This window comes from Macaca thibetana, chromosome 4 (genome assembly GCF_024542745.1).
Source record: "Macaca thibetana thibetana isolate TM-01 chromosome 4, ASM2454274v1, whole genome shotgun sequence".
Lineage (NCBI taxonomy): Eukaryota > Metazoa > Chordata > Mammalia > Primates > Cercopithecidae > Macaca > Macaca thibetana.
The window spans coordinates 32,607,465-32,622,216 of record NC_065581.1 but is presented as its reverse complement, the minus strand read 5'-3'; the positions used below and the strand labels follow the sequence as shown (position 1 = coordinate 32,622,216).

The 14,752-nt window shown below is 51.5% G+C and overlaps 2 protein-coding genes across 5 annotated transcripts; both read left to right on the top strand.

Annotated features, from left to right (window-relative positions):
- Positions 1 to 4: 4 nt before the first annotated feature.
- FKBPL (FKBP prolyl isomerase like) lies at positions 5 to 1,651 on the top strand. 2 transcript variants are annotated; one of them, XM_050788614.1, is made up of 2 exons: positions 5 to 89; positions 504 to 1,651. In XM_050788614.1, the coding sequence occupies exon 2, from the start codon at positions 578 to 580 to the stop codon at positions 1,625 to 1,627; it is 1,050 nt and encodes a 349-aa protein (XP_050644571.1). In that variant the 5' UTR covers positions 5 to 89; positions 504 to 577; the 3' UTR covers positions 1,628 to 1,651. The 2 variants fall into 2 exon arrangements, with proteins under 2 accessions (XP_050644571.1, XP_050644570.1); XM_050788613.1 differs by having other exon boundaries at positions 41 to 263.
- A 448-nt stretch (positions 1,652 to 2,099) lies between these two features.
- On the top strand, positions 2,100 to 14,752 carry ATF6B (activating transcription factor 6 beta). 3 transcript variants are annotated; one of them, XM_050788600.1, is made up of 18 exons: positions 2,100 to 2,238; positions 2,605 to 2,684; positions 2,835 to 2,913; positions 3,160 to 3,251; positions 4,424 to 4,559; positions 9,001 to 9,086; positions 9,209 to 9,344; positions 9,431 to 9,562; positions 10,071 to 10,195; positions 10,877 to 11,062; positions 11,152 to 11,243; positions 11,984 to 12,163; positions 12,329 to 12,436; positions 12,617 to 12,698; positions 12,914 to 12,984; positions 13,206 to 13,317; positions 13,457 to 13,541; positions 14,058 to 14,752. In XM_050788600.1, exons 1-18 carry the CDS (start codon positions 2,124 to 2,126, stop codon positions 14,285 to 14,287), a joined length of 2,127 nt encoding a protein of 708 aa, XP_050644557.1. In that variant the 5' UTR covers positions 2,100 to 2,123; the 3' UTR covers positions 14,288 to 14,752. The 3 variants fall into 3 exon arrangements, with proteins under 3 accessions (XP_050644557.1, XP_050644556.1, XP_050644554.1); XM_050788599.1 differs by having other exon boundaries at positions 2,101 to 2,229; positions 10,062 to 10,195; XM_050788597.1 differs by having other exon boundaries at positions 2,101 to 2,238; positions 10,062 to 10,195.

Genomic DNA, 14,752 nt, shown 5'->3' with positions numbered 1-14,752 from the left:
CACGTTCAATAGGCGGGCTAAACAGTTCCTCCCTCCTCCCGATTGGCTGCCAGGAATTTGACTAGATTCGGAGTCTCGCGAACTCCAGGGTTAGTCGTCAGTATCTTTCCCAGTTGTTCCGCCCCCCTCCCCTCTCCGGCTGCCCTCTCCGCGTGGGGCAAGGCTCCGAGGGCAGTATTCAGTAACCATTTAGCTTTGGAAGGAGAGGTGATTCCCGTGGCCCGGCTCCTCCTGCCACCATGCTAGCCACTTTGGCCGCGGAGGTACTTATTGACCCGACCGGGTGTCCGTAGTTGGCGCGGCTACCTTAACCGCAGGGAATTGTGGAATATATAGTTCTAAGTTATATATGGGTGGAACGGGGAAGCTCGAGCAGATTTTTGGAGGAAAGTAATATTGGGGACTTTGAGGACTGGGGGCCTGGGTCTCAGAAGAATAGGAAAGAACGAGAAAGGAGTCTAAATAAGAACCCTGCTATTAGCATTGTTTGGTTTTCTTTACAGGTGCTGACCTGAACCTGATTCATCCCTTTCTGACCAAAACTGTTCACTCATGGTGGAAGGGACCAAGCATTCAAATGGAGACGCCAGCAGTCAGTACAACTGGAGAAAAGGACACCTCTCAGCCGCAACAACAGTGGGAAAAGAACCTTCGGGAGAACTTTGATTCAATTACTCAGATTAGGCAGCAGCCCCGAGACCCTCCTACCGAAACACTTGAGCTGGGAGTAAGCCCAGATCCAGCCAGCCAAATTCTAGAGAATACTCAAGGAACTGAAAAACTGGTTGCTGAACTTGAAGGAGACTCTCATAAGTCTCATGGATCAACCAGTCAGATGTCAGAGGCCCTTCAAGCTTCTGATCTCTGGTACTGTCCCGACGGGAGCTTTGTCAAGAAGATCATAATCCGTGGCCATGGCTTGGACAAACCCAAACTAGGCTCCTGCTGCCGGGTACTGGCTTTGGGGTTTCCTTTCGGATCAGGGCCGCCAGAGGGCTGGACAGAGCTAACAATGGGCGTAGGGCCATGGAGAGAGGAAACTTGGGGGGAGCTCATAGAGAAATGCTTGGAGTCCATGTGTCAAGGTGAAGAAGCAGAGCTTCAGCTGCCTGGGCACTCTGGACCTCCTGTCAGGCTCACACTGGCGTCCTTCACTCAAGGCCGGGACTCCTGGGAGCTGGAGACTAGCGAGAAGGAAGCGCTGGCCAGGGAAGAACGTGCAAGGGGCACAGAACTATTTCGAGCTGGGAACGCTGAAGGAGCTGCCCGATGCTATGGACGGGCTCTTCGGCTGCTGCTGACTTTACCCCCACCTGGCCCTCCAGAACGAACTGTCCTTCATGCCAATCTGGCTGCCTGTCAGTTGTTGCTAGGGCAGCCTCAGTTGGCAGCCCAGAGCTGTGACCGGGTGTTGGAGCGAGAGCCTGGCCATTTAAAGGCCTTATACCGAAGGGGGGTTGCCCAGGCTGCCCTTGGGAACCTGGAAAAAGCAACTGCTGACCTCAAGAAGGTGCTGGCGATAGATCCCAAAAACCGGGCAGCCCAAGAGGAACTGGGGAAGGTGGTCATTCAGGGGAAGAAGCAGGATGCTGGGCTGGCTCAGGGTCTGCGCAAGATGTTTGGCTGATTAAAAGTTAAACCTTAAAAGAGACAGGAACTTGTGAATTGTCGTCTGTGCTGTGAGATTTGGGGTTAGGGGGCCAGAGGGAAGGTTTCAGCCCATATCCCATTCTCAGCTTTTGGCTTCCTAGAGGAGGTAGCAGTGGTCCCACTGCGCCCCTTTTGAGGGACTTAGCTATCTCCGAAGACACACAGAAGCTGTCTAAACTAAACTTAGTGGCTGGGGGAGATGGTGGACCTTAATACTGGGTACTACATCTCCCAGGCTCTTTATCACTGGAGCCTGTTTGGCGCATGCGCTTGGCGGTCTGGCACTGTCTGGAAGTTACTTCCTGCTGCAGTGCTCCCATTGGGCCCGCCTACACAGCCATCCGCGTCTGTTGATTCACGTGCTCAGCATCCAGGTCTCTTACTGGTCGGTAGGGCTTCCGGGACGCCCCCTTTTTTAAAAGAGTCAACTGATTAGTTGGTAATGGGGAGAGGCGGGCCTTGGGAACCGTCTCATGGTTGGGGGGTGGGGGGGAAAGATGGCGGAGCTGATGCTCCTCAGCGAGATTGCCGACCCGACGCGTTTCTTCGCCGACAACCTGCTGAGCCCGGAGGACTGGGGTCTGCAGAGTGAGGCCCCGGGGAGGGGAGGGGGCTATGGCAAACTGTGTCCCTGAGGCACGTGGGAAAGAAGCAGAGGCCTAAAGAGGAAGTCTGGGCAAATACGGAATCCGCCATCTGAAGGAGGGCGGAACAGGGGGATCGTTGTGCATTAAGGGGATACAAAAGTCGGGGAAGAACTGCTCCCTGCTGGAACGTCGAGTTGTTCCGGGGTCGGAGAAGGAGGGGCTGAAGTCCTCTGGTTGTATCACTTTTCAAGTGGGCGGGCGGTGGGTCTGGCCGAGCGGAGCCAATGAGGGATGGGGCGGGGGCTTGTGTGCGATCTGTAGGCTGGGCCCACTAAACGACCCCCCTGACATTCGGTATTCTTTGCAGACAGCACCTTGTATTCTGGCCTAGATGAAGTGGCCGAGGAGCAGACGCAGCTCTTCCGTTGCCCCGAGCAGGATGTCCCGGTATTGTGTTCCCAGCCTTTCTCTAACCCTTAGTGGGTGGAAAGTGAGCCCAGAACCTGGACTCATTCACAGGCCAGAGCTCATCTGGAGTCACCCCTACTTTCTCACCCTTTCTCACACTCCTGTCCTCTTATATCCTCCGTTATTTAGTTTGACGGCAGCTCCCTGGACGTGGGGATGGATGTCAGCCCCCCTGAGCCCCCATGGGAACTCCTGCCGATCTTGCCAGGTAAGGTAGACTTTGTGGTTCCCTCAGCTTTCCAGAAACCCTCATTTCCCACTGTTTCCCAGAAACTACGTAGCTTCCTATATTCTCACACCTCTACGTAAGTGCCTATCCTCTCTCCTTCAATCCCCAATTTTTGTTTCTTCTCCCTCGCTGTGGTGCGGGAATCCCCACAGACATGTCCTTGGGTACTTTTTGGACTCTTCTCAAACTCTGCTTCCTGATAATTTCTAACTCCCTTTCCTCCAGATCTTCAGGTGAAGTCTGAGCCGTCTTCCCCCTGCTCTTCCTCCTCCCGCAGCTCCGAGTCATCACATCTCTCCACAGAGCCCTCCAGCGAGGTGAGAGCCATATCCCGCCTACTCTCTGTGGCAGGGACTCTATTTCATTCCCTTCACCCGTGGGTGACAAAGAAGTGATTTAAATGATTTGTGTACTGTGAGTCATGAGGTGTGTGAGGTGTGGGGGGTCCTTCTCCACTAACTTTGCCATTTCCTTAATATCCTCATTTTCCACATCCCTTTTGGTTATCTAGCAGTGAAGATGTTTTTTGTTTTTTCTTTTTTTTTTTGAGATAGGGCCTCCCTCTGTCACCCAAACTACAGTGTAGTGACATGGTCACGGCTTACTGTAGCCTTGACCTCCTGAGCTCAGATGATCCTCCTGCCTCAGCCTCTTGAGTAGCTGGGACCATAGACACATGCCACCATGCCTGGCTAATTTTTTTTATTATTGTTTGTAAAAATGGGGTCTTCCAAGGCCGGGCACGGTGGCTCAAGCCTGTAATCCCAGCACTTTGGGAGGCCGAGACGGGCGGATCACGAGGTCAGGAGATCGAGACCATCCTGGCTAACACAGTGAAACCCCGTCTCTACTAAAAATACAAAAACTTAGCCGGGCGAGGTGGCAGGCGCCTGTAGTCCCAGCTACTCGGGAGGCTGAGGCAGGAGAATGGCGTGAACCTGGGAGGCGGAGCTTGCAGTGAGCCGAGATCCGGCCACTGCACTCCAGCCTGGGTGACAGAGCGAGACTCTGTCTCAAAAAAAAAAAAAAAAAAAAAAAAAAAAAAAAAAAAAAGGGGTCTTCCTATGTTGCCCAGAGTGGTCTTAAACTCCTAGGCTCAAGTGATCCTCCCACCTTGGCATCCCAAAGTGCTTGGATTACAGGTATAAGCCACCACGCCTGATCTGGGGTCTTTTTAATATAAAGAGTTATGTGGGGCTGGGAAGAAGAGAGTTATTAACTGCTGAGAATTCTGGAACTGTTCTTGCCCAAGTTGTCCACTCTAAGGCCATATTTGAAATCATGAGACTTCATCAATTCTCCCAGAAATAAAGTAGAAAGAATGAACAGGATAGAAAGATGCTCAGTACCATTCAGACCAGAATGTCAAATAATTGATGGCTTGTAAGCCCTAAACTTCTAAAGCTTTTTGTTCTGGCTCTTACTGTCAACATCTCCCGTGTTTTTTGCCCTTCTTTCTGCCTCCTGCCCTACACCAACTCTCACCCAGGCTCTTGGGGTAGGGGAGGTGCTCCATGTGAAGACAGAGTCCTTGGCACCCCCACTGTGTCTCCTGGGAGATGACCCAACATCCTCATTTGAAACTGTCCAGATCAACGTAGTCCCCACTTCTGATGATTGCTCAGGTAATAACAGCCTGGCCCAAATCCTCGGCTTTACTACAGGAGAATGTGGGGTGTGTGTGTGTGTGTGTGTGTGTGTGTGTGTGTAGATAGAGGGGAAGTGCAGGCAGCAGGACAGGGAGAAAAAGGTCGGGAGGGGAAATGGCAGAAAACCAGGAGGGAAGGCAGGAAGGAAAGGAAACATTTCAGGGAACCGCAGCAAGGGCAGTGCTGAGGAGATGGAGATCATTTTTCTCTCTTTTTCTTGTTCTAGTATTCTGTCATGCCATTCAACTTGCTTTTTAAAAAACATGAGCAGTTTAGGGCATATCTATCTGTGTGATTCCCCTCCACCCAACATTTTATTATAAACATTTTTGTTGTTGTTGAGACAGGGTCTCACACTGTCGCCTAGGCTGAAGTACAGTGGCGTGATCTAGGCTCACTGCAACCTCCACCTCCCAGGTTCAAGTGATTCTCCTGTCTCAGCCTCCCAAGTACCTGGGATTATAGGCGCCCGCTAATTTTTTGTATTTTTAGTAGAGATGGGGTTTCACCATGTTGGCCAGGCTGGTCTTGAACTCCTGAACTCACGATTCGCCCACCTCAGCCTCCCAAAGTTCTGGCATTACAGGCATGAGCCATCGCGCCCAGCCCATAAACATTTTTAAACATACAGAAAGGCTAGAACACCATATACTAAACTAGATTCTACAATTAACATTATTTGTTCTGTTTTTAAAGTGTTCTCAAGTTTATTTACTCATAGCTGTTTCTTTAGTAAATGTTTATTGATGTGATCATATCTGAGGTATAATCATTTTAAAAAAGAAATATTTATTAAGTACCTACTCCATGCCAGATACTGAGCAGAGTCCTGGGCATGCAAAGATGAACAAGACCTGACCACCATGCTGACTTTCAAACCCTGTGATTTAGTAATGGGAGAAAGACAAGTACCAGTCAATACAGGTGTGGTCATTCTAGGATAGAAATCAGTAGAGGTGGGGCCGGCGCAGTAGCTCACGCCTGTGATCCCAGCACTTTGGGAGGCCGAGGCGGGCGGATCGTGAGGTCAGGAGATCGAGACCATCCTGGCTAACACGGTGAAACCCCATCTCTACTAAAAATACAAAAATTTAGCCGGGTGTGGTGGTGGACACCTGTAGTCCCAGCTACTTGGGAGGCTGAGGCAGGAGAATGGCGTGAACATGGGAGGCGGAGCTTGCAGTGAGCTGAGATCGCACCACTGCACTCCAGCCTGGGCAAAAGAGCAAGACTCTGTCTCAAAAAAAGAAAAAAAGAAATCATTAGAGGGTACCATGAAAGCTCATAAGGGGACATTTCATCCACATTGGGGCTGAATCTGGGGCATGCTCCTGGAAGAAGGGTTTCTTGAGAGTTTTGAAGGACACATGGAAGTTAGCCAGGAGGACAGTGTGGAGGTTGACTTGTGTGTGAGGAGCCTACATTTCTTCAGAGTGGGCGTAAGAAGGATTTGGGGAGTGATGTGGAACTGCAGAGGCTACAGGGCCAGGTGGGGCCCCTGCTAAGGGGCTCTTAGCTTTTATCCTATGGATACGTGGGGGCCTTTGAAGAATTAAGCAGGGAAGCAATATGATTAGGAAGATGATTCTAGTGGCAAAGTACAGAATGGGTTGCAGAGAGGCAGGGCCGGAGGCAAGAGAACCAAGGAAGAGGCTTATGCAGTTAATCAAGTAAGATATTCGGATGTTGTGAAGAAAGCAGACTTGAGAAAGAATGAAGTGGAACAGATGAGTTGTGGTGACCCCCTGGACATTGGGGAGAGGAGTCAAAGAGATTTGTAGCTAGGATGGCTGTGGGTGGGTGATGTTACTGTTCACTGGATGAAGACTGCAAAAGCAGGGGCTTTCTGGTCAGGGAAGATGATGAATTCAGCGTTGGACATGTTGATTTTTTTTTTTTTTTTTTTGATACGGAGCTTCACTCTTGTTGCCCAGGCTGGAGTGCAATAGTGTGATCTCGGCTCACCATAACCTCTGCCTCCCAGGTTCAAGTGATTCTCCTGCCTTAGCCTCCTGAGTAGCTGGGATTACAGGCATACTCCACTATGCCCAGCTAATTTTGTATTTTTAGTAGAGACAGGGTTTCTCCATGTTAGACTGGTCTTGAATTCCCGACTTCAAGTGATCCGCCCACCTTGGCCTCCCAAAGTGCTGGGATTACAGGCATAAGCCACCATGCCCAGTAGACATGTTGATTGTTGATTTCAAAGTACCTTCTGGATCTCCTGGCACCATCTCTCACCGGCTGAACTCCAACCAGGGAGCCCACTTATGCAGTCCATTCAGGTTCTTCCTGGATCTCAGAGCACAGCAGGGAGAGATGGAGAGCAGATTATATCCAGCAGATTAATAAATGTCATAAAGAAGACACACAAAATAAGGATTGAAATACTGTTAGCAGGCCGGGTGCAGTGGCTTATGCCTGTAATCCCAGCACTTTGGGAGGCCGAGGTGGGTGGATCACGAGATCAGGATATTGAGATCATCCTGGCTAACACAGTGAAGCCCCGTCTCTACTAAAAATATAAAAAATTAGCCGGGCGTGGTGGCGGGCACCTGTAGTCTCAGCTACTTGGGAGGGTGAGGCAGGAGAATGGCGTAAACCTGGGAGACAGAGCTTGCAGTGAGCCGAGATCACCCACTGCCGTTAGCAGCAAAAAGATTGTTGGTGGCTTTGCATCACATAGTGTTATTAGAGTCAGATTCTCCTCCATACTTAGGTATTTTTTGAGGGCCTGTACTTTACCCTCAATGGACATGAGATATAGTTCTTACTTTTGGGGAGTTTTGTAAGGGTTATAATACATCATGGTTAAATAGTTACCCTTTTTATTTTTTTCTTGAGACAGAGTCTTGCCCTGTCACCCAGGCCGGAGTGTAGTGGTATGATCTCCACTCACTGCAACCTCCGTTTTCTGGGTTTAAGTGATTTTCCTGCCTCAGCTCCCCTAGTAGCTAGGACTACAGGCACGCGCCACCAGGCCTGGCTATTTTTTTTTGTATTTTTGGTAGAGACGGTTTTGCCATGTTGTTCAGGCTGGTGTCAAATTCCTGGCTTCAAGCGATCCACTTGCGTTGGCTGTCAGCCTCCCAAAGTGCTGGGATTATAGGCGTGAGCCACCTTGCCCAACCATGGTTAGATAGTTCTGATAATGGTTACTTCTGTGCAGGGAATCTGAGTGGCTGGAGGACATGGAAGGGAAGATTTTTTTTTTCCACTTAATTTTCCTTTATTCCTTTGGATTTGTATCATGACCATATTATCTATTCAAAAATGTACATTGAAGTTTTAAAAAGCAATCTTAGTGGTTATATAATTAAGTACCAAAGTGAACAGTATGGACCAGAGGTAGTGGTGGACTGTTGACCTGTGGGCTGAATCTGGCCCTCAGAAGGATTTTATTTCACCAACATGGGGCCTAGCATTTTCTTTCATGGAGTGATCAACAAGTCGTAAAGGCAGATTTAATGGAGGCCATGAAGGCTCAGAGATGACTGAGGCTTTGCTGTTTGGTGCCTAGGAGGAAAACTTGTGTGACAGGGCAATCAGGAAGCCTCGTTTATGGCCGGTTAGATTTGGTTGACTGTTGAGGCATGAGAATGGAAGGGACCAGCAGGCAGCTTGGAAGTCAGAATCTGGTGCAGGTGAGTAGCCAGGGGGAGATGCAGACTTGGCAGTTGTCAGCATGGAGATGCATTGGGCCAGGATAAGGTGGAAATCCACCAAGATCAGAATTTGGGCCATGTAAATGCTGGAGACCCCCTGCACCTTCCCCTGCTCAGGCCTATTCTATGTGAATAGACAAGTTCTGTGAACAAGAAAGAGGGAAAAGCAGAAGGGCAAGAACAGCCTTGAGGAACACGGAGCCAGGATGAGAAGAATTAGAGGAGCCCCTGAAGGAGAAAGGGAAGCACTAGGCGAAGTGGTGTGGAGAGCCAGCGGGTGAGCAGGTCTGTGACTTCCCCTCCTGGATTGCCTGCAGTCTAGGGCCAGAAGAGTTTTATTTTCAGGTTCAAAGAGAAAGGACCCATTTCCCCATCTTAACCTTCTTTTTTATTTTTTTGAGACGGAGTTTTGCTCTTCTTGCCCAGGCTGGAGTGCAATGGCGCGATCTCAGCCCACCACAACCTCTACCTCCCAGGTTCAAGCGATTCTCCTGCCTCAGTCTCCTGAGTATCTGGGATGACAGGGATGCGCCACCATGCCTGACTAATTTTGTATTTTTAGTAGAGACGGGGTTTCTCCATGTTGGTCAGGCTGGTCTCGAACTCCCGACCTCAGGTGATCTGCCCGCCTTGGCCTCCCAAAGTGCTGGGATTACAGGTGTGAGCCACTGCGCCCAGCTTCTCATCTTAACCCTCTTAACCCTTCAGTGTTTACATGATATCCAGCTTTTGCCTCATCCTGCCTCCCACAGATGTCCAGACCAAGATAGAACCTGTCTCTCCATGTTCTTCCATCAACTCTGAGGCCTCCCTGCTCTCAGCCGACTCCTCCAGCCAGGTGAGCACCAACTTCCTTCCTCCCTCCAGGTGCTCCAGTGAGTTCCTCCTGACCTAGAGGTATGAGAGCTTTCTCTTCTTCAGCTCCTTCTGACTAATGTATCTCTGGAATGCCCCACATAGGCTTTTATAGGAGAGGAGGTCCTGGAAGTGAAGACAGAGTCCCTATCCCCTTCAGGGTGCCTCCTATGGGATGTCCCAGCCCCCTCACTTGGAGCTGTCCAGATCAGCATGGGCCCATCCCCTGATGGCTCCTCAGGTAATGGGGTCTCCTGACACTTGGAATCCCTAGTGAGAGGCCTGTGGTCCTGACATTTCTTGTTTTTTTCTCTCACCTTCCTTCAGGGAAAGCCCTGCCCATCCGGAAGCCGCCACTGCAGCCCAAACCTGTGGTGCTAACCACTGTCCCAATGCCACCCAGAGCTGTGCCTCCCAGCACCACCGTCCTTCTGCAGCCCCTCGTCCAGCCACCCCCAGGTACTGAAAAAGAAGAAAAGGGCTGGGCGCGGTAGCTCACGCTGGTAATCCCAGCACTTTGGGAGGCTGAGGCAGGCGGATCACCTGAGGTCAGAAGTTTAAGACCAGCCTGGCCAACATGGTGAAACCTTGCCTCTACTAAAAATACAAAAATTAGTGGGGAGTGGTAGCAGTCACCTGTAATCTCAGCTACTCAGGAGGTTGAGGCAGGAGAATCACTTGAACCCAGGAGGTGGAGGTTGCAGTGAGCCAAGATCATGCCACTGCACTCCAGCCTGGGAGACAAAGCGAGACTTCATCTCAAAAAAAAAAAAAAAAAAAAAAAGATAAAAGAAAATAAAATAATTAAAGAAGGAGAAAAGGAGGCGGGCTGCATTGACCTTGTCAGAGAGCTTGCAACCATTGAGGCTCCCAATCCTTGGGTGCTCTGGTGTAGGTGTGGACACAAGGACCCCACCTAGCGCACAACCCTCTGACCTCCTCTGCTCACTTGCCCCAGTATCCCCAGTTGTCCTCATCCAGGGTGCTATTCGAGTCCAGCCTGAAGGGCCGGCTGCCTCTCTACCACGGCCTGAGAGGAAGAGCATCGTTCCTGCTCCTATGCCTGGAAACTCCTGCCCGCCTGAAGTGGATGTAAGTGTTGGGGAGGAGAGGAGTAGGGCGAGTGATGGGAAGGGAAGAGGGAAGTCTGTCATGGAGAGAACTGTGGGATGAGGAGGGAGTTGAGACCTAGGAGCAAAAAGTGAGGAAGCAGACCCATTAGATCATTCTGGGGGTCCGAGTGGACTCCTGTTTCTATATGAATATCAACTCCAGGTAGTTTTAGGGTCCTTTAGGTTTGCTGTCACTGCAGATGGAGAAATGGGGTTGGTCTCCATAAATTAAAGGCAAGGAAGTCATACTGTACTATACGACTACGGTCGTGGCCATAGTTGGGGAGGGAGGCTGCCTCCTGGGGGAAAATCAGGTGGACTGTATAAGTGGTATAACAAGGTTAAACTTTGAACCCTACAAATGTGGGTTGACAGGAAGAAAGACTTACCAAGGAAAGAGTTTCCACCAGCATGGAGAAAGTTCTTCCTGCACTGTAACCTTTCCCACCTCTAAGAAGCAGTAGCAGGGCATGTTTGAGAGAAGGGCCCCTTCCCTAGAATGTTTGAGTAGAGAGGAAAAACCTCTCTGGCTGTGTAGGTGGGTCAGGAAGGCAGGGGAGTGGCCGTGTGAGCTTTGGGTAAATCATTCCCTGGGGTTTGGGAGCATAGTCCCCCTCTGCCAACTCATCTGTCATTCTTTTTTGACCTTTCGGGTGCCTAGGCAAAGCTGCTGAAGCGGCAGCAGCGAATGATCAAGAACCGGGAGTCAGCCTGCCAGTCCCGGAGAAAGAAAAAAGAGTATCTGCAGGGGCTGGAGGCTCGGCTGCAGGCAGTGCTGGCTGACAACCAGCAGCTCCGCCGGGAGAATGCTGCCCTCCGGCGGCGGCTGGAGGCCCTGCTGGCTGAAGTAAGACCAGTCTGTCCCTGGGAGACCAACAGGAATACAGCCTCCTTGGAATGAGTCCCCTTTTTGTTGTCTCTTTCTTTGTGCCTTAGAACAGCGAGCTCAAGTTAGGGTCTGGAAACAGGAAGGTGGTCTGCATCATGGTCTTCCTTCTCTTCATTGCCTTCAACTTTGGACCCGTCAGGTAAGACCTTCCTTGCTTCACTAGAACCTTCCATGTGGAGCCCACCTTACAGCCTCCTAGCTGCCTGCTTTGGCCCAGGCCATTTCCTTATGCTTATACACAAATGGTTCTGGTGTCCTTGGCACCGATGATGTGTCTGGTCAGCCCCTTCCTGCTCCATTACTTTTCTTTTCTTTTTTTTGGAGACGGAGCCTCGCTCTGTTGCCCAGGCTGGAGTGCAGTGGTGCGATCTCGGCTCACTGCAACCTCCGCTTCCTGGGTTCTAGCGATTCTCCTGCCTCAGCCTCCCGAGTAGCTGGGACTACAGATGCACACCACCATGCCCAGCTAATTTTTTGTATCTTTTTAGTAGAGACAGGGTTTCACCGTTGTTACCTAGGCTGGTCTCGAACTTCTGAGCTCAGGCAATCCACCCGCCTTGGCCTCCCAAAGTGCTAGGATTATAGGCGTGAGCCACCTTGCCCAGCCTCCTGCTCCATTATTTTTCCAGTGGAGAGTAGATGATGGTGATAATGTTGGTAGAAATAGTGACTATTAAATGCTTACTGAGTTCTAGGCTCTAGGTGATGCACTTTCTTTTTCGTATGTAGGGACCATCCTTATTCCCATCTTACAGAGGCAGACTGAGGCCTGTGTAACAGATTGCAACTCAAGCAGTCCATCTGCGGAGCCCTTATTCTTAACTAGACACTTGATACAGCTGAAATTCTTCATTGTGCTCCATCCCTCTTTATCCACAGCATCAGTGAGCCTCCTTCAGCTCCTGTCTCTCCTCGGATGAACAAGGGGGAGCCTCGACCCCGGAGACACTTGCTGGGGTTCTCAGAGCAAGAGCCAGTTCATGGAGTTGAACCTCTCCAGGGGTCCTCCCAGGGCCCTGAAGAGCCCCAGCCCAGCCCCACAGACCAGCCCAGTTTCAGGTGAGGAGAGAGCGAGAGAACCCCCCTCTCCTTTGAGGGTATGAGTTGGTCTTCTCCCCGCTTTCAGTGAGGGGAACCCAAAACTTTCTCTTGCCATCATCGCCTTCTTTGTTGTGGGAGTGCTGGGCAGTCTCCAAGTGTGGTCTCCTTCCTACTTCACTCCAGGAACCTGACAACCTTCCCTGGGAGCGCCAAGGAGCTACTACTAAGAGACCTAGACCAGCTCTTCCTCTCCTCTGATTGCCGGCACTTCAACCGCACCGAGTCCCTGAGGTGTGGGATTCATTGCTGGGGCATCCTCCCCCGGCCTCCCAAGGCCCTGTGCAATCAGCCTGACTGGCCTGTGTACTAAAGCGCCAGCGCTCCCTGCCCTCTCCTCACTCCTGTGGGTGGGCAAGGAGGGTGGGAATCTTGGCCTGGCATGGAGGTCCTGAGCCTCCTCCATTTGCCCAGGCTTGCTGATGAGCTGAGTGGCTGGGTCCAGCGCCACCAGAGAGGCCGGCGGAAGATCCCTCAGAGGGCCCAGGAGAGACAGGTAGGGCAGGTGGCTGGTTCAAGGAAGGCCACTTGAAGACAAGGGCTGAAGGCCTCGTCTGGGGATTCCTAGTGGGCATCTCGCTGTGGAAGTTTGAGGGATCGTTTGAAGGAAGTGGAGGATTGAGTGGGAGGTGGCATTAGCTTCCAGGGGCCGTTTGTCTCTTTCCCTTTTCCCTTTACCCTCTCCAAATCCTTAGATACTTCTCCTTCCAGAAGTCTCAGCCACGGAAGAAGTCACTTCCAGTTAAGGCAGTCCCCATCCAACCCCCTGGACCCCCGGAAAGGTGAGTGTGGGGTGGGGTGCTTACTTATTAAGTGAAATTCCACTCTCAAGAACTGTACCCCCAGTAGCTGTCCTGTGCCTGTCATTACTGTCACCAGTGGAATTATACCTCCCTCCTCCACTCAGGGTCTCCTGTCTTTTTCTCTCATCCTGCCCCCTTCCCTGGTAGAAACTGAGCATTGGGCTTAGTTCCCCTCAAATCCTATTTCCCCACCTGCCTAGGGATTCTGTGGGCCAGCTGCAGCTATATCGCCACCCAGACCGTTCGCAGCCAGCGTTCTTGGATGCAATTGACCGACGGGAAGACACGTTTTATGTTGTCTCTTTCCGAAGAGTGAGTTTCTCTTGCCCTCACATCTCTGTCACCCCAGGTTCCCAGCAGTCTCTCTTCAGTGGGGGGATGTAGAGTAGAGCTGGGGAGCCTGTTGGCATCTTTGCCTCCACCCTTCCGGCCTGGCCCCTCTGTTCTCCAGGACCACCTGCTGCTCCCAGCCATCAGCCACAACAAGACCTCCCGGCCCAAGATGTCCCTGGTGATGCCGGCCATGGCCCCCAATGGTAACTCTTTCCCTGCTGGGTATGGGGGCAGTTCCAACAGGGAGATCCCGCCTGGGAGCTGAGGGGGAAGGGGGAGAGGAGCAGGGCATCCAGAGAGCCGTGGATCCACAGGTGAGAAGCAGCAGGAAGTGGGTGGAGGGAAGAGCACCATGCAGGAGACTTTGGGAGGGAGATGAGGGTGAGGGTCCTTCCCTGGTGAAGGTGCTTGGGTAGATGACTGGGCAGAGGCAGGTGGGCGGGGAACCTGCTAGACTCTCACTTCCTTTTTTCTCTTGATGTCCTCTCCTGTGTAACCCCACACTCATCAATGCCCTTTTCTTTTCCTACCCCTCTCCTTGTCCCTGCACCAAACTGTGTCCCTGCCATCCTGTTTAACTCCCACTATGGATCTGCCTCCTCACTATTGCCCTTTCCTTTCCTCTCTGCACACCTCTACTTTTCCGACCTCCTCCCCTCCTCCCTCCAATCCCTGTTTGCCTCCCCGTCTCCTCTTCCTTAACTCTCCCCTTCTCACAGAGACCCTGTCAGGCCGTGGGGCCCCGGGGGACTATGAGGAGATGATGCAGATCGAGTGTGAGGTCATGGACACCAGGGTGATTCACATCAAGACCTCCACGGTGCCCCCCTCGCTCCGAAAACAGCCATCCCCAACCCCAGGCAATGCCACAGGTGGCCCCTTGCCAGCTTCTGCAGCCAGCCAGGCCCATCAGGCCTCCCACCGGCCCCTCTACCTCAATCATCCCTGACCTCTGCCATTCACACGGACTTAGAACGGGAGGAGGGGGTACCGGGTGGCCAGGTGGGACTGTTTCAAATTTCTCTGATCCCCAGGCTTGGGGCAATCGGTAAAGGAAAGACCAGGTGTGGGGGTTAAGCACTTATTTGAGGTGGGGGTGTTCACCTCTCTTCTCATCCCTTTTCGGAATATAGAGCTCCTCTCATTCCTATGAACCCCCAGTCCCGGCTTCTTTCTTTGAGGGGATTGCGTGAGGTTCAGTTGTGGGGTGGGTGGTGGGCTGCTGCATATTCTTTATTTTGTTTCTCTGTTATGGCAGTGGAGGTGGGAATTTAGTCCCCAGGTGGGACAAGGGAAGTTTTTGCATTTTGGAGCTAGTTACTGGGAGTAAGGGAGGGTGGCGGGGGGAGTACAGGTTTATGTGTGTGCATTTCTTTTTTATTATTATTAAATAAACAACTTGGAGGGAGTTGAA